The sequence below is a fragment of the Leptinotarsa decemlineata genome, unplaced genomic scaffold, assembly GCF_025532065.1.
Source record: "Leptinotarsa decemlineata unplaced genomic scaffold, Ldec_3_MD MMD2_tig00026282_RagTag_RagTag, whole genome shotgun sequence".
NCBI classification, from domain to species: Eukaryota; Metazoa; Arthropoda; class Insecta; order Coleoptera; family Chrysomelidae; genus Leptinotarsa; species Leptinotarsa decemlineata.
In genome coordinates this window covers 18,285,863-18,308,234 of record NW_027412668.1, presented here as the reverse complement: position 1 = coordinate 18,308,234, position 22,372 = coordinate 18,285,863, and the positions used below count along the sequence as shown (strand labels likewise).

At 34.2% G+C, this 22,372-nt stretch overlaps 1 protein-coding gene across 1 annotated transcript in view; it reads right to left on the bottom strand.

Annotated features, from left to right (window-relative positions):
* The window catches only part of LOC111504035 (uncharacterized), a 30,338-nt gene extending 14,786 nt beyond the window's left edge, over positions 1–15,552 (bottom strand). The window contains exons 1-2 of the mRNA XM_074179944.1: positions 14,921–15,552; positions 7,238–7,312 (exon numbers count right to left, since the gene is read on the bottom strand). Of these exons, the coding sequence (XP_074036045.1) occupies positions 7,238–7,312; positions 14,921–15,161 (316 nt within the window). The 5' untranslated portion in view covers positions 15,162–15,552. The remainder of the gene's footprint in view (positions 1–7,237; positions 7,313–14,920) is intronic.
* Between the last annotated feature and the right edge of the window lie 6,820 nt (positions 15,553–22,372).

The following is a 22,372-nucleotide window of genomic DNA, read 5'->3' as shown; positions in this document are numbered from 1 at the left end:
GCAGGCGAGACATAAGTTTTCCGATGGCATTTCAGGATAGCTTCCTAAATTTCTGCTACCGCAGTTGTCGGTTGATTGGTCAAATCACCAACACTGACAAAAACTTGGCAAGTTGACTTGAGTGTCACACTAATAGGTGGTTCCACTTGTGTCTCGCTTGCGTTTACGCCGTTATTTTAATCAAGCACTTTTCTTGATTACTCACATTTTGTCTTCAATCGAGGATCGCCGGCTCAGTAATAATGATGCCCAATAGGCTGAAACAGCTATCTATCGGTGGCTCTTAAATTGAAGTCAATATGGAAATGGTCAGTCAAAAAAGTCAAACAAAACTCTGCTCTACTTTGACAAGCTTTCGCTTCTCATGGGAAGCCTCTTCGGGGCCTATAAGTTGTGGATTTTTTCGCCATTGAATAACATTACAAATTATACTCACAGTAAAAATGAAAAACAATGTGTTGAACATATAAATTGATGAAAGAAAGTTAAACATGTATAGGATTTTTTTGGTTTGACAAATGCCATAACTTCACACAAATGTAATTTTTCATGATGATTTGATAATCTTCGACTCTAAAGAGAGTTATTGATTGATACGATTTTCATTATTATTATGTTTTTGGTGTAGTTCCAGTAAGTTACTGTATATACTGCTGAGATTATCAATTTCAGTTTTTTTATTCATACAATCAGAAGACTTATTAATTGCAACCATTTCAAGAAAAAGGCGTTTGGAAATATTTTTTCTGTATGCGAAACTTAGATTTTAGAGTAATTTGGTTTATTTCCTTTATCTATAAAATGTTGTGCTAATGAACATGATTTTAGGATATTTTAGGATATTTGAAGATAAATTTCCAAGATTAGGTATAGATTTACAAGAAAAATTGATAGGTGAACTATCATTACATAAATTTCTGTTCATTACATCGGAATTTGTATTACTGCCAATATTGAAAATTATTTTATTGAGAAGTTTTTTCTCTAAGAAGTCTGAGATTTTTTTGCTTGATGGAAGGGTGTACTAATTTTTCTATTCTTTTTTTCAAACAGAGTATTGAATTGATTTTAACTGATTTTTTATGAAAAAAATAGTAATTTATATATATATATATATATATATATATATATATATATATATATATATATATATATATATATATATATATATATATATATATTCCTGATCAAGGAATTATCAGTTTTACAGATAACTCTTGTATTAAGAAAAGGAAAGGTGTGATTATTTTCTTTTTCGATAATGAATTGAAATTTTTTATCATATCTATTGATAACATCATGAGATTTGTCACAAGGTATTGCACAAATGACATCTTCAACGTATTTCTTTGAAAAAATAATGTTAAAACTCAGTTTAGGAAGTACCTATGTTTTCAAAAAGATCGTCTGTTACATATTGAGCTATAAAAGGAGATAGTTGTACATGAACACAAATATTGTGAGTTGAATAAAACCTTGTAGAAACTGAAATATTATTTAAATTGAGAGGAATGTATTTTTAGGAGAGTGAAAAACATAATTCATATAGGCTTCATAGTAGCAATAGAGAAATTATTGAGTAAATAAATAATGAACTCTTTTGATAATTGAATAATTAACGAGTGTTTGGAGTCATTACATACTGTAAATCTACTCACGATGACGTGAGTAGATTTAACTCATTCGTGACATGACGTCGAAATATTATGAATGAATCGAGTGCTTTATCTTGTAGTGTAATCCAGATTGGTGCTGTTGCCTCTTCAGCACAAGTATCTTATTCCGAAACATTGGATGTCCGCCATTTAGGATGACAGTGTTCCATGTAAGTGAAATGTTACCTCTTTCATATATTATATGGTGTAACAAGCCTGTGAAGGATATCTGATTCAATTCCCTAACGAATGGTTGGAATACAAACTGAATAGGAAAAAGTGTTTTTGTATAATTGAATGTTCATATTGAAGCACTTATGTCGATGGACGATCCAAGGATACTGCCGTAAGTTTCTAGATTCGTTTTTAAGTTTTCTGACACATCCATACACGGAGTTATTCTCATTGTAACCATAAATTAATATTTTAGATAAAGCAGAAGAATTCGTTTTATTATCACTTATCCTATTCTATATCATTGAACATCACGAGAGTCGAAATGAGAGTGATATAAATGTATTCTTCATCAATTCTGATTGTCTTATGAAACGCACTAAACGTGGAAGAATGAGGAAAGTCTCCAAAAACGCCGCTCAGGAAAGTATTGGTAAAAACACCTGCGATGGTTTGAAGTCATCGCCTCTTAGAGATGGCATAATTGTTCTGCTTCGTGCGAGAAGAGAAATTTCTGACATACATGTCACATACATGTAAGATATATTACAGAATTCGTCGAACCCGACAGGCACAGCTGCTGGGGAATGGATAGAGTAGGATATGGTCTAGTCTTAAAGCCTTCTGATATACAGATTGATTTTTTGCTAGTTCAAGGTTAAACCAGGAGTAAAACAGTGTAAATATTTTTTTGTATTTGCTATGGTTACACCATCTTTGGTAAAATTTTGAAAAAGAGCCGAACGTGGACTGTCTACCCACCGCATTCGCCAATGTGTAAAGTAAATGCTAGTGTCCGACCGAAACTGGTTTTTACGACCGAAATCAAATTTCGGCAACGGTCTCAGTTTCGGCCGAAACCGAAACTTCCTTACAAGGATTATGTTTTAAGGGAAAAATAAAGAAAACGTTATTATAATCAGTCAGCCTTTATTTTTTTATCCTTATATCACAACGTTATGCAGTCTTCGACATTTTCACTTATTGATAATCAATAAATCAACATAACAACCCCTCATTTAAGAAACAATATTGATTGCACCTTGAAAATAATCAAAATAGGTGAGGTGTTTATTTGAGTAGGTGTAGATTTTTTTTTTAATATTATTAATGGTTTTTTAAAAGTATTAAACATAAAATCACTTTTTCAAGTTGTTACCTAAATATCACAATAGAAACTTAATTAAATAGAAACGATTATATTGTTAGGAGTGACTAATTTTAAACTTGATACAAAAAATGTGGGAATCTTCCAAAGAAAGGAAGGAAGTAATCACTTTTGAAATAAGTAACTCTAAACATAGATGTGTAGATCATGCAAAGAAGTAACTTTCAGACACAAACTAATAGAAGAAAAAAAAGTCCTCCTGAAACAGCTACTTTCAAATAGGTGAAAGAATGTCATTACGATGTCATCGATGACATAAGTAGATGAAACTTATTCCGTGACCTGAAAATCGTTATTCATGAATGAATTGTGTTTTTTCGTATAATATCATCCAGATTGGTACTGAAAAGCCCTAAGGCAAGTGTCTTACGGCGAAACATCGATGTCTACCAGTGAGGATGACAGTGTTCCATGTAAGTTTTTACCATTCATTTAGTATAGAACTCCTGTGAATGATACCTGATTTCATTCCATAACGAATGTTTGGAATACAAAGTGAGTAGATAATAGCATCTTCTGTATAATTCAGTGTTCATATAAGAGTATTTGTTTCGAAACAATTTGTTTTTCATGTGATTCAATGTTTATATGAAAGTAGCTGTTACAGGAGGGGTTTTATTCCAGTTTGTGTCTGAAAGTTACTTCTTTGCATGATCTACACATCCATGTATACAGTTACTTATTTCAAAATTGATTACTTACTTCCTTTCTTTGAAAGATTCCCACATTTTTTTGTATCAAGATGGAGTAGTAGAAAGCCAAAAACTTTCTTTCCCAGATACTTATTATTTATGTAATAAACAAAGTATACCACAAAGTAACTCACGAGTCAGGACATGATTAGGTACGTGGACGCGGCAAAATGTCTTCGTGGCTTGTATGAAATTCAACGCGCCGAACATGACCGATCACAGCGCGAGAACTACCGCAGTTTCGGTTTCGGTCGTAGTTTCGGCAGGTTTGTCGCCGAAACTAAAACTAAACCGAAACCCATTTTTTTGCCGAAACTCGACTAAAACCGAAACCGAACTTTCGATCGGACACTTGTAAATACATTGATAGATGTAGTCGATACTACCTGGTAGGAAATCATCAAGAAATATGATTATTTAATCTCCAGCGAATCAAATCCAATGTGAATCGCTACTTTCGTACAGGCACCGTTCTGAGAGAGCATAAAGGATTGTCCTGTAGTACTTGTGTTTTGTCCTTGAAAAACGATTGAAGCATTCTTTTTTTATAGCACTTTGTATTTGTAACTAACGTTACAGCAGTTTCGTCTTACAATGACATTTTCAAACGAATACAATAAACGAATAAAAGTGTATTGTATTCGTCTAAAAACGTAAGAAGTTTCAATTCTCATTTTTGAGTAAGTATAAAATAAACGTGATCCAGTCAAATATTTAATAATTTTCGATCTCATTGAAACACAGTGCATTTCTTTGGATAAGCATTTATTACACTTGTCTGGATTATTTCCTTATATATTTTAGGCTTCCAAATAGAAAATCTAAAGCCGACAGTGAAAAGGTCGTTGCTTTTATGCGATACATTTTGCGTAGTCATTGGCAAACCATGGTTAATTATCTTTTTTTTGGGGTGTTTGTAAGTATTTAGATTTGGATTTAATGTGTGGGCCGTTGTTTTCAGGGATAGAATTATGTGCCCGTTCATTTATAATGGCACTCTCAGATCTCAGAGGTATTTAGAAATTTTAAAGCAAAATATTGAACCCCTTGTTGATGAATTGCCACCGATGGATCCCAAAAAGTATAGACGGGGCTTCGCCTCACAACACTGCAATCGTCACCAATTTTTTGGCTGCATTCTGGTAATAATTGGATAGCTAACCAAGGGCCCAATTGACCGGCCAGGTCATCGGATTTACGCCTATGGACTCCAACCTCTGGGGAAGGTTGAAAGATCTTATTTTAAAATTACCAGCAAATTCTAAATACAAATTGGAAGCGGTAGTGATGCAAAGTTTTGCTTCTCTCACTCCTACTGAACTAAATAATTCGGCAGAAAACATTCAGAAAAGGTGTCGCCTGTGTGTAGCAGAAACTGGTAGACATTTCGAATACCTTCTCTGAAGAAATATATTTAATTTTTTGTTATTTATCATTGTTATTATTATTGTTGAAATTTAATTTATTACTAGTAAATATAGTAAAAATTGTTATCAGTTTTAATGAAACTATGCATTTTAATTACTGATGTGAAAAACTTTTAATAGCTACTACTGAACAATTTCTTTCTGTTTTATCGTCGCGTCGTCCAAAGCCTATATATGATCAAAGTGTACGTTTCACAATCTACATGAAAAAACCTGAAAGCTCTGTATTTCAAAAATGACTGTAGCAAAACATCAAGTGTGCTACATTTTTGGTAAGCTCTATTGAAATATGCATGAATATACAGGGTGTCTCATTAAATAAAAGTTTTCCATACATGTGATGTCTCATTTGGAAAAATAAGTTTTTCACACCATTGAATTCTACGTAAAAAGTGCTTTGGAAATGTCTTCATAGAAACAAGAAAGTTTTGACACAAAAAAGTAACAGCAACTTTTCAAAAATGCACATTTTCGAAAAACATGCTGTAACTTAGAAACGATGATAGGTGTGTGGTTTTCACCATTGAGTTCGACCCTCAGACACAGTCATCAGTTTTTATCTATCTAGTTTCAAAACAGGAGTTTTCCTTCAAAAGTGTCCAATTTGACCTACTCTGTACAAATGCATCATTTTGCAACAAATTACAGTTAATCTCATGACACACATTGCTTGATAAATCGGGTATAGGGACAAGGATGGCAATTATTATACAGTGTGTGAGGGCAGTTTTCGTTGTATGCACTATTTTGTTGTTGCAGTGATGCATCACTTCAATTCGTTCTAGAAAATTATTGATTAACTGAAACATTTTCCAGAGTGTTTTCAAGAAATATTTGTCAGGCCTGTACACGGACAATCTATTCTTAACAATATATATTTTTGTTTTCGAAAAAGAGCAAAGTTTATCTTCTTATAATAAAATGTGACGGAGATATTCAAAACTGGAAATTGATAAAAGTATCAACTTATTTTTTTTACTATATCAAAATTTAAAAATAACCTGAAGGTATCAATATTTTCTCGATACCAAAAAATATGTTTTCCAATAACGAAGTCAGAGGATGATTAATTTCAGCCATTGGATAAATAAATTTATATTTCAAAGGATATACCTTAATATTATCATTGATAATACCCTACCAATTTTCTTTTCATAAAGCATGCTTGATTTCTTTCATCATTGGACTTTGAGAGGTTATGAATTATCATCTACTTCAGGAATAAAATATGGAATATATAACAGTCCTCTTTAATTTATTTAGTTTGCCGAACTTTTTCCAAATTCTGTTTTTTGTACTTCCCATGATTCATTTTTACTTTGGAAAAATTGTGAAAAGCAAAAAAAATTGATTTTCTTTGAGTTGAGATTACGAATATTCTTCATAACTAAGTTTCATTTGGATTTATGGAAAAGGGACATTTAAATGTTGACTAGTTTATGAATAACCTTTAGTTGCTTCATGAATTTGTGATGTTGATCAAGTGATTTTTGAGAAGTATACTGGTATTGTAATAATGAAATTCTAGAAAGTGATGTCAACACTTTCCATTAATTGATTTAAATTAAAAATATAACAATATATTAAAAAGGTTTTTCTAAGCAGAGATTAGTTTTTGGGAAAGAATCTTTTTGGCTTTCCACTCCTCCATTTTTATAAAATAAAAATGTGGGACACTTCCGAAAGAAGAATGAAAGCAATTACATTCAAAATGAACTCTTTACAAATATGTGTAGATTATGCATAAAAGTTTATAGTACAAACTGAATAAAAAAAAGGGTTTTTGTATAGTTCAATGTTTATATGACAGTATTTTTGTTACATGTAATTCAATGTTCATGTGGGTGTGGTTTTTTTGGGTAGGCTTTTTCCTTCCGTGTGTATCTGAAAGTTACTCGTATACATGATCTACACATTTTTGTAAATAGTTTATTTTAAATTCACTTGCTTTTTTCCTTCCTTTCGAAGTTTTCCACATTTTTTTATGAAGATGAAGAAGTAGAATGCCAGTAAGCTTTTTTTTCCAATAACATGATATCTACTGTGATACCCATAGGGAGAATTAGGATTCTCATGATATAATTTATTTATAAAGAAAAGTAAACGAGAGAATTAACCTACCTTGTTCCAAACAGCAGGTATGGCCTTTATCTCCTGAAATGATCTCTGAGCCTCTGTGGGAGCATTGAACCATAACTGAAAATAACAAATAGTTACAGGTTTAATTTTTGGTGTGACATAGATATCCTTCACTACATATGGTTCTTCTTTTATAGGTCTACATAAAAGTACCCAATAGCAAGTGTCAATCTTACTATACTCATTTTAATGTTTGAGAAATGGTCACATATAATGTGTTGTAATTGATACGAAATCAAACCTAATAAAATTAAATACACTAATTACCTAGAGCATTTACTGCACATTATAATTGCCTTTCATGCTGTACAATTCAAATTAATATTGTTGTGAATCATGCTCTGAAGAAAATGAAGCCGGCCGCCACTGGAAGCCATAAACCAATTGTGACGTAGCTAAGAGCGCGCGAATGTACGCTGTTCGCTGCCGCTCTAGATGCAGCGAGAATAATGCTACCGATTTCGATGGAATTCCGGCGAAATTTTTTAGCGCATTCGATTACGATATATAAATGCTAGCCACAAGCATATCGACACAGTCAAGGGGAAGTTACAGTGCGGTATGCGAAGCGATATAATAAGGCGATAGACATTCGAATAATAGTTGAAGTTTTAGTTGAAGGGTTTGTTGTATTTAAAGTGAAATAAAGTTAAGTTTGATCATTCGGTATAGTCAATTATTGGTTAACCCACTGGGAGAAACGTAACAATATCTTAGGAATTACTGCAAAATTGAAACTATATCACGATAGAATGAATACAGGCGGCCTCTCACACACACGCAAGACGCGTGATGAAAACAGGTTACAACTGCGTTGGTTTTGTTTTACATAGTGAATCACTTTGACGGTTAAGGTCGCACTTCTGTTTTGTGTTGTAGGTAGATATGTAGGTTCTTACCTATTTCAAAATTGAAATTGAAATTTGTAGTTTTGAACATACTTTTCCTTGAATACATTTTATCAAATGTCATAATTACAAGTTACAAGCTGATACGACAGTATGACAGCAAAAAAATAAAGGCATATATGCTCTGCTATCCGTGCAAATCCGAGGCGTGTCGCTAGAAATATGTTGACAAATATACAAATTTATACATGACATACGCGTTCCGAGACTCGATAATTAGCATAAAAATAAAAAAAAAAGCGGGCCTTCTTGAAATGAATTGATTCGGTAGTTAATTGCGGTGTAAAAAATATTATTCCAAGGCCGAGAAATATTTGAAATTTACATATTACCAGAATGATATCAAATTATATTCATCGATCTCAAAGCGCATTAAAAAATATAATTTATTGTGAATGATGCGTTCAAGCCATGATCAATTTTTGTTTGTCGGGATTGCTTTATTTATTTGATTATTTCTCAATGTTTCGATAAATGAATATTACTGTTGAACAAATGCAAGTTCTCAACATAGAAAATTATAAAGTAACAAAATACAGGACAACACACGTAAAATACGAGGAGTCTTCAAATATTTGATTTTTTTATGGGAGTGAAGTACTCTTATTTTGAAAAATCTCGGGAAATGTTATTTAAAAAAGTTGTTCAGCATTGAAAAATACATCTAGATTTGAAGTGATGGCCATCTAAGTGGAGTTTTATTTTTTTTCAAATGGGGACTACGAAAAAAAAATTTTGCTAAAACGATAAATAGACAGCATCCTGTATACGATGGATCATTTCAAAAGCCTGTAATATTACAAATTACACAACCATGGTGTTAACCACGGTCAATTTTTTTGAAAAGTAAATTAATTTTCAAAGTTTTTGGTGCAAAGTTATTTTTATTTTTTGTTAACACCGAAAATGAATCAGAATTGTACAGTATTGTAACAAGAACTTAATATTCAATAATATCAAACCACAAAACATCAAAATAAAATAGATATTTCGGAACAAACTCATTGATTTTCTGGAGATTCCACTTATTTTGGACAAGCTGACTGCTGACTGTCTTCATGGCTGTATTCGTTATTTATGGTTTCTAGTCGTAATCTTCATTTCCTACGGAAGTATTTTCTAGAATATGATCTAGAGTCTTCAAGAAAGTATTACGAGGATGATGTGAATACGAGGTAGGTCAGACATAGGTACATTTTGACTGGCATTTTTTTAGTTTATATATCACTAGCGACCGCCCCGGCTTCGCACGGGTGCAATGCTGATACTCAGTATACTACATAATGTCTTCAGATACAACATTTACAGTTTTTTTGTCAGTACACAATACAAACATGTTTTCTTTAGAGGTTACTCTTGAAAGAGCGACATATAATTGTCCAGGTATCGCCACAACCGCTATGTCCCCGCATCTAGAATCTGTAATATCTTCGAAAATAATAATTCACATTACATGCTGCAAAGGGCCATATTGATCACATTATGAGCAGATGAGATAAAGGATATATTAAAGACAATTTTATAAACGCACCTTTGTTCCCCACGCGGCTGGCGTCTTATTTAGAATATTTAAAAATCGTTTTTTACATGTGGAACATAGAGGGAACCTACATAAAAAATTTCAGCCTCTGAAAATATAGCGGTATGGAGAAACAGTGATGGAAAGGTAACATTATGGTATGAACGCTCCTTTTTTCCCTGCGGCTGTCGTCCCAGTTGGAATATTTAAAAATCCTTTCTTATTGCACATTTAAATTTCTCTGCGGGTGGCGCCCCAGTTGGAATATTCAAAAATCCTTTCTTGATGCACATCTACAATATGAAAAGAACCTACATACTGAATGTCAGCCTGCGAAAATATAGCGGTAAAGAGAAACAGTGATAGAAAGGTAACATTATTGTATGAACGCTCCTTTTTTTCCCTGCGGCTGGTATCCCAGTTGGATTATTTAAAAATCCTTTCTTATTCCACATTTACAACATGAACCGAATCTACATACAAAATTTCAGCTTCCGAAATTATAGCGGTACGAATAAACAGTGATGAAAAGGTAATTTTCATATGTAAACACATCCCTTTTATCCCCAGGAGGGCTCCCCAGTTGGAATATTTGAAAAGCCTTTCTTAGTACGCATCTAAAACCTAAAAATCACCTATAGGCCAAATTTTAGATTCCTAGACTTACCAGTACGAAGAAACAGAGATGAATGAGTGTGTTAAGTGAGTGACTTTCGCATTCATAAGTATAGAAAATAGATTTCGTCGTAATTGACAAAGAAATCTAATAAGTATATAAAAATGGATGTTTGTTGGTTGGTTGGTTGATTGGTTGGTTGGTTGGTGAGTGATAAACTTCTACATCGCTCAACCGATCGTGATGAAACTTGACATGTATAAGTAATTTTTCATAGAGAAGGTTTTTAGGCTATCAATTTTTCTGTAACTCGCCACTAGATGGCGCTGTAGAACAATTTTTTGAAAACACTGTTCTATAACGCTGCGCACGCCTAAGTTTGTTGATTCTGTCCAAACATTGGAACATCAGCGATACAGCAACATAGTACTAGTATTGAATAATCCATACTATTTTTGAATGTTTCCTTCCAGTAATTCAAAATATAGGTACTTACGATTTAAGTTAATCAAGGTAAGGTAATTAAGGAATTTATTTATATTATATTGGTATAAATGCTCCTGAATTATTATAACATTTACAGCCGTATTCATAGTTTACTTTGTCTGTGTTTCTGAGAGTTCAGCGATTATCGTTTGTTAAAACAAATGGATCAACGAATTTGTATCGAATTTTGCGTAAAAAATTATATAAGCCTGCTATGAGTAAAACAAGAGTTTACAAGCAATATGAGCGTTTCCAAGATAGCCTTGAAGACGTTGAGGATGACGAATGCTCCGGACGCCCCAGCACATCAACAACCGATGAAAACGTGAAAAAAGTGAAAGAAATGGTTACAAACGATCGCTGAATTACAATCGGACTAGTCGCTTCTGGCGGGCATGAAGCAACAAAAAAATGTTCGGTGAAAAAACAATTCGTGGCTTTTGCACCACACTTGATTGTTTGTTACTGAATTTTTGGCCAAAAACAATACTGCAACGATACCCCAGTCTCTATATTCGCCGAACATAGCTCTGTGTGACTTTTCCCTATTTCCAAAAATAAAAAGAACTTTAAAAGACCGTCATAGGTGACATTTAAAGCGCACTGCTGAAAGAACTGAAGGATATCGGAAAGGTTGAATTTGAGTAGTTCATCGAATATTTTGAGAAGCACAAACACAAGTGAGAAGTACTTGAAGGAGACAACATTGATGTAAACGAATCAATATATTTTTCAAAAAAACGAAAATTTCAGTTATTTTCTGAACCTACCTCTTATATGATCAGATGATCATGTAAAAATTCATAGATGCTTTTGTCTTAAATCCCCTTTCAGTGAAGGACGAACAACTTTGGGGCACACAGTATAGGCTGACCTTATTATTAACATTATTATATTTTTTCACCATCATTAAATTCACTTCTATTGAAAAATTAACCATGAATTAACTTTATGTTGAATTAGAAAAACATTACAGTTGAACGGGGCCAATGTCTTATACTCAAATAACTATCAATACTGGCAATGCTAAATATAGCAAGAAAAGTTTCTACTTGTACTTTCCTTGAAGATAATATGGAGTTCACCTAGAAATATATTCTTATGTAGGTCGAGATGTTAGCTAAGATACTACTCTTTAAAATAATGAATTCGATTTTGCCTAATCCAAAGTCGTACTTCTCAGTTTCTCAAGATTAAAATAATATTTTGTTGTTTTTGAGGTGTAGAACCACAACAACTAAAACGATTCTTGACAAAATATTTCTAGGAGACAATAATTTTTGGGAAAAAAGTTTTGGCTTTTTATCTATCCATATTTATACAAAAAATGTAGGAATCTTCCAAAGAAAGGAAGAAAACAATAAATTACTCTTTACAAAAAAGTGTAGATCATGAAAAAAAGAAACAAACTGGAAGAAAAAGCCCTCTCGAAACAATGACTTTCATGTAAACATTGAATTACACGAAATAAAAAATACTTTCAAAATAACTACTTTTTTCTACAGATGCTATACAATGTGCCACTTCTCTCATCGCTTTCATACGTTCAAAACGAAAGATTTCTCAAGCAGTGAGAAATATTCGACATTACAGTGAGAAATAATTTCTCACTGATATCACGATAACCCAAGTCAGTCATTAACTGTTACATGTCTGATTGATATAACACGTTCTCCATGTTGACAACGCGCTACGCCGACGATTCGTCGCGTGCAATATCCAAGTAGCCCATTGTCGGCGTTTCCATAACAACAAAACCGAAACACTGCAAAGGTATTGCTGTCAACTTACCCAACGAAAATAGTTTTAGTTTATTGAATATTGAATATAATGGAATACGAAGATTTAGAGTTGGAAAGTACACTTCCAGAAATTGTTCAGAAAGCAAAAGATGTTTGCAACAATTTGCTACTAAGCACATATGTTTACTGCAAACTATTAGTCATAACTTGATAATTTCTTAACTTAACAAACAGTTGCATTAAAATGAAATGAAAAATCATCATATTTGATTAATCATATGCCTTGATTGAATGAACATTACCTATTTCATTAGCTTACTCTCTTTTCGAGCAAAAAGGCCATGATTACTGTATGGTGGTCAGCTAAATAAGTTTATTTTCAGGTACTCATCAGGCCCTTGTTTCAAGTTCTTGAACAAAACTCTACAAGAATTTTCACGAACGCGAGTAAATGCTGAGTCAATAGGTATAGTATTATTAGTGCATTACTCGTAATCTATATACAGGGTGTTTCAAATTCGATCCTCACCATTGGGATCTCGGAAACTATGAGAGATATGAAGATGATTAAATTGGGGCAAAGTTGTGCATATTTACGTGACTAACAATATGCCCTTGACAAAGTTATGAAAATCCGAGTATATCCGGAGGTTTTTTTTTCTGGTTTTATTTTCCGAAGGATTCAAGAATAAATAGCACTTCCACATTGCCACTTTTCCCCTGCTACATAATGGTGTTTTCAGATTTGCTATCCGACGTTTCGTCTTCCGTCTTATCATAGACGCTACATTGGATTCTTTCTGTTTTATCATTATTTTTCGAAACATTGGAGATATTGAAAAAAAAACAATTCATATCATAGTAGGCTTTGACTTTGATGTTTCTGAATTTGACTTTCAATTTGTTACACTCAATGACACTTCGTTATTGTACAAGTCATTGAATGTTTGGCGAAAAATGGCTTTCACGAATGAAGTAAAAAGAGATATGATACAAATGTATCACAAATACAATAGAAACAGTGTTGAGAAATCGAAAATGTATTTGAACTTGTATCGCGAAAGACGACAACTACATCGAACTATGTTCAAGTTATTGGATCAAAATCTCACCGATTTTGGTTCATTTGAAAAGTCAAGGAAAAAAATAGGGAGACAGAATGGACCAGAAAACTAAAGAAAATTTGATAAATGAGGTATGTATGAGGTAAGTTAGACATTGTGTCTTTTTCAATAAAAATTAATAATTTGCAGATAAACATGAACCCAGGGAAATCTACACGTCAAATTTCCAGCAAGGTCTCCAGACTTAAGTGTTATGGATACATTCTTATGGGTTACACTGAAAAATAGAGTTTATGGTCAGAGGGAATATCAAAATATTGAGGACTTTCAACACAGCATTGTGAGAGTGTTCGGAAGATTGAGCAGGAGAAAAATTAATCGTGCAGTGAATAATATTTGAAGAAGGGCACAGTTGTGTTATCATGAACAAGGCCAGCATTTTGAGCAATTGCTGTGATTTAATTTTGTCTTGGTGAGACTTTGATCCAATAACTTGAACATAGTTCGGTGTAGTTGTCGTCTTTCGGGATACAAGTTTAAATACATTTCCGATGTCCTAACACTGTTTCTATCGTATTTGTAATAAACTTGTATCATTTTCCTTTTTTTTTTCATTCGTACAATAACATTGTACGTTTCATTGTACAATAACAAAATATAATTGAGTGTAACAAATCGAAAGTCAAATTTAGAAACATCAAAGTCAAAGCCTATTATGATAAACATTAATTTTTTTCAATATCTTCAATTTTTCAAAAAAGAATGATAACTTATGATACATCCTTGAAAAGGTAAAATCTGGTTCTTTTCAAAATAGAAAGAATCCAATGTAGGGCCCATGAGAAAAAGTGAGACGGAAGACGAAACGTCGGATAGCAAATCTGAAACCACCATTATATATCAGGTGAAAAGTGGCAATGTGGAAGTGCAATTTATTTTCGAATCCTTCGAAAAATAAAGTCAGAAAAAAATTAAAACAATTTTCCGAAATTTCTGTTTTTTCCGGATATCTCCGGATATACTCGGAATTTCAGAACTTTCTTAACGGCATATTGTTATTCAGGTAAATGCGCAACTTTTCTCCAATTCAACTATCTTCGTATCTCTCATAGTTTCCGAGATCCCAATGGTGAATTTCAAACACCCTGTATACACCAAATATGATGTTTCTTACTGGACTGAATATGTGAAGATGAATCGTTTGTAGGGTTTTAGAATCGAAAAACTGTATTCGTTTATTCGTGAAAAATACTTTATTATAAATAATTCAGTGTAGTATGTTGGGAGAATGATTATTTATAAATAGAAATGATATTGATGAAAAACTTACTGGTTATTAGGTTGGCCATAGTTCCACTGACAAGAAACAGTGCATCTTCTTTACCCAAGAGTTCTGCACTTCTTCTTTCCAGTTCAGTCACTGTTGGATCTTCTCCGTATACATCATCCCCAAGGTCTGCAATATACATAGCCTCCTTCATTTCTTGAGTAGGCCTGCTCAGTGTATCAGTTCTTAAATCGATTATTCTCACGTCTGCTCCGAGATCGGCTTTGATGATTTTTTCGTACATGTTGAGGTTTTTATATTGTCACTTTTTTTTCTTACGGAGTCGGTGTATGAGGACTGAATAATTTGACTAACATAGTTACCTACTATTTATATATATAAAGAAAATGGGAAGAACAAGTTCTGAAATATTTACTTATTGTGTTTCCTTGAACGCGATACCGTTTCAATCCTATAAAAACCATATTCCGGGCGATTAAAGGTTAAAGGTTAAACGATATTTAAACGAATCTCATTTAGAATACCAGTAAATCCCATTTTCCCGTAGTATTAAAGCAAAGGTTGAGTAAGAATTGCACTGGAAAACGACATAATTTTTTCCTCTCGGATTTCAAAAACAAGTGAGATACTTCTACAGTTAGATGAAAATAGAACTTAAAAACAAAGTAGACGGAGTCATTCCGGTGTCGAATATGTCGCATTCATTTTGCTAGGTCGAACCAACATTGGACTCAATTGTCCTTGAAGAGCATCCCCGACGTCTTATAGTCTTATAGACGACATCTATAAGATCGACAGAGAAGACAAATCTTGCTTATTCCAGGTAAACAATAGTTTCGCGGTCAGTTACAAAATAGTCCAGTCATTATAGTAAGTTCACCTCGGAATTCGAGATGCTCAGCTGTAAGTCTGTAAATACTTGTATATTGACACCCTAAAAGTTGTGTCGAAACCTACATATGGTAGGGTGTACGCATCTATTAAATTTCAAGGTCAAAGGTCACAAAAATCGTTTTTTTGCGCTTTTTTTGTAAATATATCATTCACTATGGGTTTTTTGCTATGTGTATTTATTATCAATATTGTAGAATATAAAATTCTCTACAAATTTTGTTTGAAAAATTTTTCATACGGTGAAACGTTTTCGAGATAGAGGGCGGAGAGCGCGCGGTCACAGGATCACTTCAGTTCAACCGGTGCCTCTGGTCGAAAACGCGCTATATATAGTTGATGAACTATCGATAAATCAATGATTATAAATATTTGTCAATTTTTACAAACTATTACATTATATTTTATAATTTTTTTCCTAACCTATCCACTTTTTATTCAGTATTAATTTATTTAACAACACTCACCTGCCCATAATTGCCCATAATTTGAATTTTAACCTTATTAATAACTTCTTACATGATGAAAAAAAATTAAATAAATTATGAATCAATACATTTATTTTTATTAAAAATATAAAATGGAATAAAGGGTACAAAAACTACAATTTATAATTTCAATCATCTTCTTCCTCTTCATCGTCGTCTTCCGGTTGCTGTTAATTTTAAACTGGTCTTCATTATCGTCTTCAATGACATTTGTCTCAAGTTCTTCCATGATTTCGGGGTCAAAAGTTCCATTTTCGTTAATGTCGCTCTGATATGGTAGAGCATTGAGACAAGCTTGCCCATTACATTGGCCACAAGCTAAAGAGCATTGCAAGCCCGCTTTCCTGCATCCGCATCGCGAATCACAACCACTCTTGCAGTTGCAGAAAATTGTATTTAACAAATCTTCTGGAGCAGGTGGTAAAATTGTCATGATAGGCTTCAGAAAATCGTTTCGCATTGCCCAACTCCATACCTGGGGTTCCAAATCATGCCCTAACCAAGTTTGAACTTGATAATATACACGTTTGAAATGTTGATGAGCAGCTGCACTTGTTGGTGGAATATTTGAAAGCTGCACAGGTTTATTAAGTTTTGTAGACTTGATGTAATGCATATAACGAAGATGTTCGAGACTTTTCACAGGTTTCGGAGCATTATAGACTGCCAGTAAGGTTTGAGTTCCACTCTCTAATAATAATCTCTGGGCCGAACAATTTTCTTCCTCGAATACTGCAGCTAGTTCATCCAAATTTGTCAGTTTCTCAAAAACTTTTAAAAAAGATTTTTTTCCCTTTTTAAAAAGCGTAGAAGTTGTGTCACAGCCACTTAATGCGTGCAGAAATGAAATATGTATTTTGGAATGAGGATAATTATCAAAACTTTTAGTCGAGTATATCTCCGTTTTTACATTTCCATTCCAAACTTTTTTAAAGAAAATTTCTTGTTCGTAAGACAGTGTACGCCCAATTTAAATGACAAGTAGATCAATATCTTGCCCTATTATAACTGCAGTTTTTTCAGACTTTGATTCTTCGATTGCAGTGTCAACAATAAGAATATCCGCATCATCTCTGGCTTATTTAGTAGTAATATTTGCAGCTTGTAATTTTTCAATTAACATATTGATGAGCATATCTTTGTAATTTCTATTCGATAAGAATTTTTTTTGAGTAACTGGTACAACCATTGTTTCATCGAAACAGACTTCATACGTTTTTGAAAGTGCAGCAGTTCTTCTCTGCTGCTCCATAGCTTTTACGTTCTCACTGTAGTCTGAATATCCGTCAAATATAACAATTGTTTTGGAACTGTAATGCCTTTGTGAATAATTCATGTATTTATCAAAAGTAATAGAAAACGTATCTTCTCTGCTCCATACAACATGATGAAGAAGAAATCCGCCATCAATAATGAACGTCACATTATTTTCATTTAGAACAAAAACAATTGGGCTCATGTTGACATACAATGACAATTTTGTTGTTTTTCTCGTGCCATCATTATCAAATAGAGCTGTTGGATACGGACTCAATTCATATTGAAAATATTCTTCAAGATTACTTTCAATTTGTTTGCTGACAGTAATTCTTTGGAAGAGTAATAATGGATCCATTGAAACTTTACAATTATTTATTTTTACACATTTGTTAACACTGGAAAGCGGCATTACTTTTTCGGAACGTTTCAACTTTATTTCATTAAATGATAAGCCGGTGATCTTCTTCATAGACACTAATCCAATTTCGTAAGCTCTGTGGCAGTTGATTTGCTCATTTCCAACAATTCCAGAAGCTATCGTTATTAACTGCGTAGTATTTGGAAAAGGATCATGAAGTTTAAACCAATCAAATAGTATATTCACGTCAGCATTCTCTTTTTTCAATCTTGAGTCTCTGGAATCTACGTGTTGCTCGGTCGACTCCAAGGAGATATTACAGAACTTCTCCATTTCCTCACAAATAGTATTTGTGGCGTACATAGCATATACCCATTTACACAAAACACGTTCTTTCGTACTTCGACCACGAGATACTCCTCCTTCGGTTTTCATGGATTTCATGAGACTTTGTCCATCAACTAAATATTGCGCGTTTTCGACCGGAGGCACCGGTTGACCTGAAGTGCTCCTTGAACCGCGCGTTCTCCGCCCTTTATCTCGAAAACGGTTCACCGTATGAAAAATTTTTTCAAACAAAACTCGTAGAGAATTTCGTATTCTACAGTACTGATAAAAAATACAAATAGCAAAAAACCCAAAGGAAATGAGATATTTACAAAAAAACCGAAAAAAACTATTTTTGTGACCTTTGACCTTGAAATTTAATAGTTGCGTACACCCTACCATATGTAGGTTTCGAGACAACTTCTAGGGTGTCAATATACAAGTATTTACAGACTTACAGCTGGGTATCTCGAATTCCGAGATTCTTACCTAATTTAAGCTTAAATGACTGGAGTAAAAACAAACTTCAACATCGACCACCAAATGCAAAATGGCTTTTGGTTGGCGATACCTACTGATAGGCCTATGAAGTTTCTGTTCTCGTATTGACCTTTTTGGTTTAGGTTTAAAAAATAGTGGGCATCAATAAGTGTGTTTTTATTATTATCCCAGAACTCTGAAACTACTGAAAAATTTCAAAAATTGGGACTTTCAGACTCACAGGTGTATTGAGTAGCTTTTGGGATGAATATGTTAATAAGATGAATTCCATGCACCCACCTTTCTGCATAAAACCATCTGACCCTTGGGTTCCTTAATTAGAGAGGGAGAAAGTACGAGACTGCGGTATTAATCATATTTTAACAGAATGGTGTCTTCAATAACCGCTTCTAGTTTAACCAGTGTTATGTATGGAATTTCTGCTAACAGATTCTGGGCCTGCCCTGAAGACCATGACACCATTATGCATTTACTGTCAGTACTCTCATCATATTGTTGTAAATTATCCTCTAAAAATAACGCCGGCCGACTCTGGACTGCAACTTAGTTAAAATCACGCTCAGTTCCACTTGCGTGTCTTTGGCGAAACTTCTAGAACTCCATGTCTTTGCGAGGGTTATTCCACCAGCTTCCAGAGTCATATAAACATTACCGCGATGTGGGAGAGTTAATCTAGTTCGGAAAGTTCAGTGCGAATTGACCTAATAAGGAAATATACATTCGAGTATTAGTCTGAACTTTAATTACGGTTTTGCGTTGTATGCAGTGTGGTAAATTGTTGTCGATTCTATGTGGAAAACGTAGCAATATTATGACCTGAAGAAAGTTTGGTTAAATATGAATATTATGATATTTCAACTATATAATGCTGCCGAAGCAAAATCACATAAACCGCTCTATAAAAAAATACGGACACATGCTGAAAATTGTCAAGTTTTTTTCTTGATCTTCATAATAAAATAACAGAAATAAATAGGGTACGAACTTTGCTTGGTAACAAAAAAGTTTATTTTTTAGATTGTGGAAGGTTACGAACCTAAAAAATAGTAAGGAACAAAGAAGTACCGCTTTAATTACCGATATCAAAACTCAAAAGAAGTAAGAAAAACAAGTGATTATTCTGGCATCGTCAATAATTCATGCAAGTAAACAAATATAACGTTTAGCAATATAAATTTCATTGTTCAGTAGCATTGCGAAAAAATAGGTCCGCATAGTTAAAAAAAATCTGTTTAAAATCTGTTTTTCCGTTAATCAGCTGTCGCCCCCATACGAACGACAACTCTCAGAAGTTGAGAACCTTGTGCGAGCTAAGGACAAACGAGGTCTTGCCTTCTAACGTGTGATTCCTAACACGGTTGTAGAATCATCCCAGCTTCAACCAGATGAATTCTCTCGAGAAAAATATCTGGTCGAGGCAGGAATCGAACCCACGGTCTTCCGATCGTGAGTCGGGCGCACTACCATCGCGGCCAATTTCACAACGTCATTTCATACTTTAGATCACAATTTCTGTTGAGTAGGTATAGGGTTATTGTTCTGGAATTGAATTGAAAATAGGCAGTAGGTTAAAATAATGCATATCCATAGTGAGAGTTGGGTTATAGCCATGACTATAAAAGAAAAGCGTCAGTATATAACTTTGTTTTGTATATTGTTAATAACATTATGGCGGAATCTAGATATTATTGAAAATTCTAAATTGCTTTGAATTAGAACGACTTTATGAAATGATGTGACATTTTTTAGTTATGGAAAGAAAAGCGTCTAGATCTTCTCTGTTTTTTTAAGGTGAAGTTTGTATTCTCTTTTTCGAACTATATATTAGTTTTATGTGCCGTCGGCGTTGTAATGCAAATTTTAGATGTTAACTGAATTAGAAAGTATACAGAATGAACAGTAACATAACAGTATATTCCATATTTCGGTATACCTTAGATAGCATATGTGAAAACTGAACATTTATTATTGACTAGTGTTCTATAATTCATGATGTGATACCTTTGGCGGGTTCAGAGACACGGCGAAGGAGAGCTGTCATAAAAGGGACCTTGACACCATGACACCTCGCTCTTTCTCTGGGCTCGACCGTCGGTGCAGGTAGCCGACGATATATATATATATATATATATATATATATATATATATATATATATATATATATATATATGATGTGTTGTTCTTCCGGGTGTTCATCCGTTGGGTACTATTCGATAGTCGACGTTTCGCCATCATCTCAGATGGCATTATCAAGACGAGTTACTGCTTCGCTTCGAGAGGTGTAACTGATGTTAGGTTCTTCTTGTGGTGTTTTTATATGGTTTCGCTTGCGTAAGTTGTATGGATTTGTTACCTGTTTTCCTACCTGACGGTTGTTGATGGCTTTTGGTAGTTCTCCTACCTGTTTTTCTACCTGAGGGTTGTGAATGGCTTCTGGCGGTTCTCCTACCTGCGATGGTTCATTATCAATTTGTGGTTGTCTTTGGTGGTTGTTTTTAATTATTGATTTCCAAATCCTTGGGATGTTTAGTGAGTCATCCCTTTTGTTGATGAGGCCTTGCTTTTCGATTTCGATTGCTTCCCTGATTTGTCGAATTCTTGGGTTTTGCACCTGTGCTATCTGTTTCGTGGACTCAAAATTAATCTTGTGACCTGTTTGTAGATGGTGTTGAAAGAGGGCAGAGGAAGTTTGTTTTGTTCTTATCGAGTTTTTGTGCTCCTGGGTTCTGGCAGATATACGTCTGTTGGTCTGACCGATATATTGTTGTCCACAGTCCTCGCATGTGATGCTATATACTCCTTGGTTTTCTAGGGAGATTCTCTCTTTCGGTCTGGGCAGCCAACTGGATATCGTTTTGTGTGGTTTGTAGGTTGTCCGAATGTTTTTACGTCTTAGTATTCTCCCGATTTTGTCGGTCACACCTTTGATATAAGGTAGTGTCACAGATTGTCTGTCGTGTGGAGAGTCTTCTCTTGATCTAGGGGATGTTTTTTTGGTTCCTCTTTGTCTTTCGATGGCCTTTTGAATGATCTTTGGTCCGTAACCATTTTGTCGCAGAGCCGTTGTTGTCTCCCCCAATTCTGTTGCCCTGTTTGTTGGTTCTGTTAGGCGGAAACTGCGGGATATTAACGTGTTGGCTACGGATTGTAGCTGGGTAGGGTGGTGGTGTGATGCTGCTTGTAGGTAGCGGTTGGTGTGTGTGGGTTTTCGGTAAACTGTATAACCCAAGTTGCCAGTTGGTTTTCGTGTTATGAGTAGGTCTAGGAAAGGTAGCTGCCTGTTCTCCTCTCTTTTTTTGAGACGGGCGTTGTTAAGTGCTTCTTTCTCGAAGTGCATCATGAACAGGTTTGCGATCACGGGCGATAGGGAGGAACCCATCGGAGCTCCCTCTACCTGTTTATAGATCTGGTTGTCAAATATAAAATAGGTGTTTTTAAGGCAGTGCTCTGCTAGATCCGTGATATGTTGCGGAAAGCTATGATCTGTTCTAATGGTGGCTAGGGCTTCGTTTATGCCACCAGAGACCGCAGAGGATATACGACATGAAGTTGCACATGTCCTAAAAACACAAAAACCACCCAAATCCAACTTACCAAGGAAAGAAAGAGATGCCCTTCAGAACTTGAAAAATAACAAGAACATCATAATAACACCGGCAGGAGCACAAA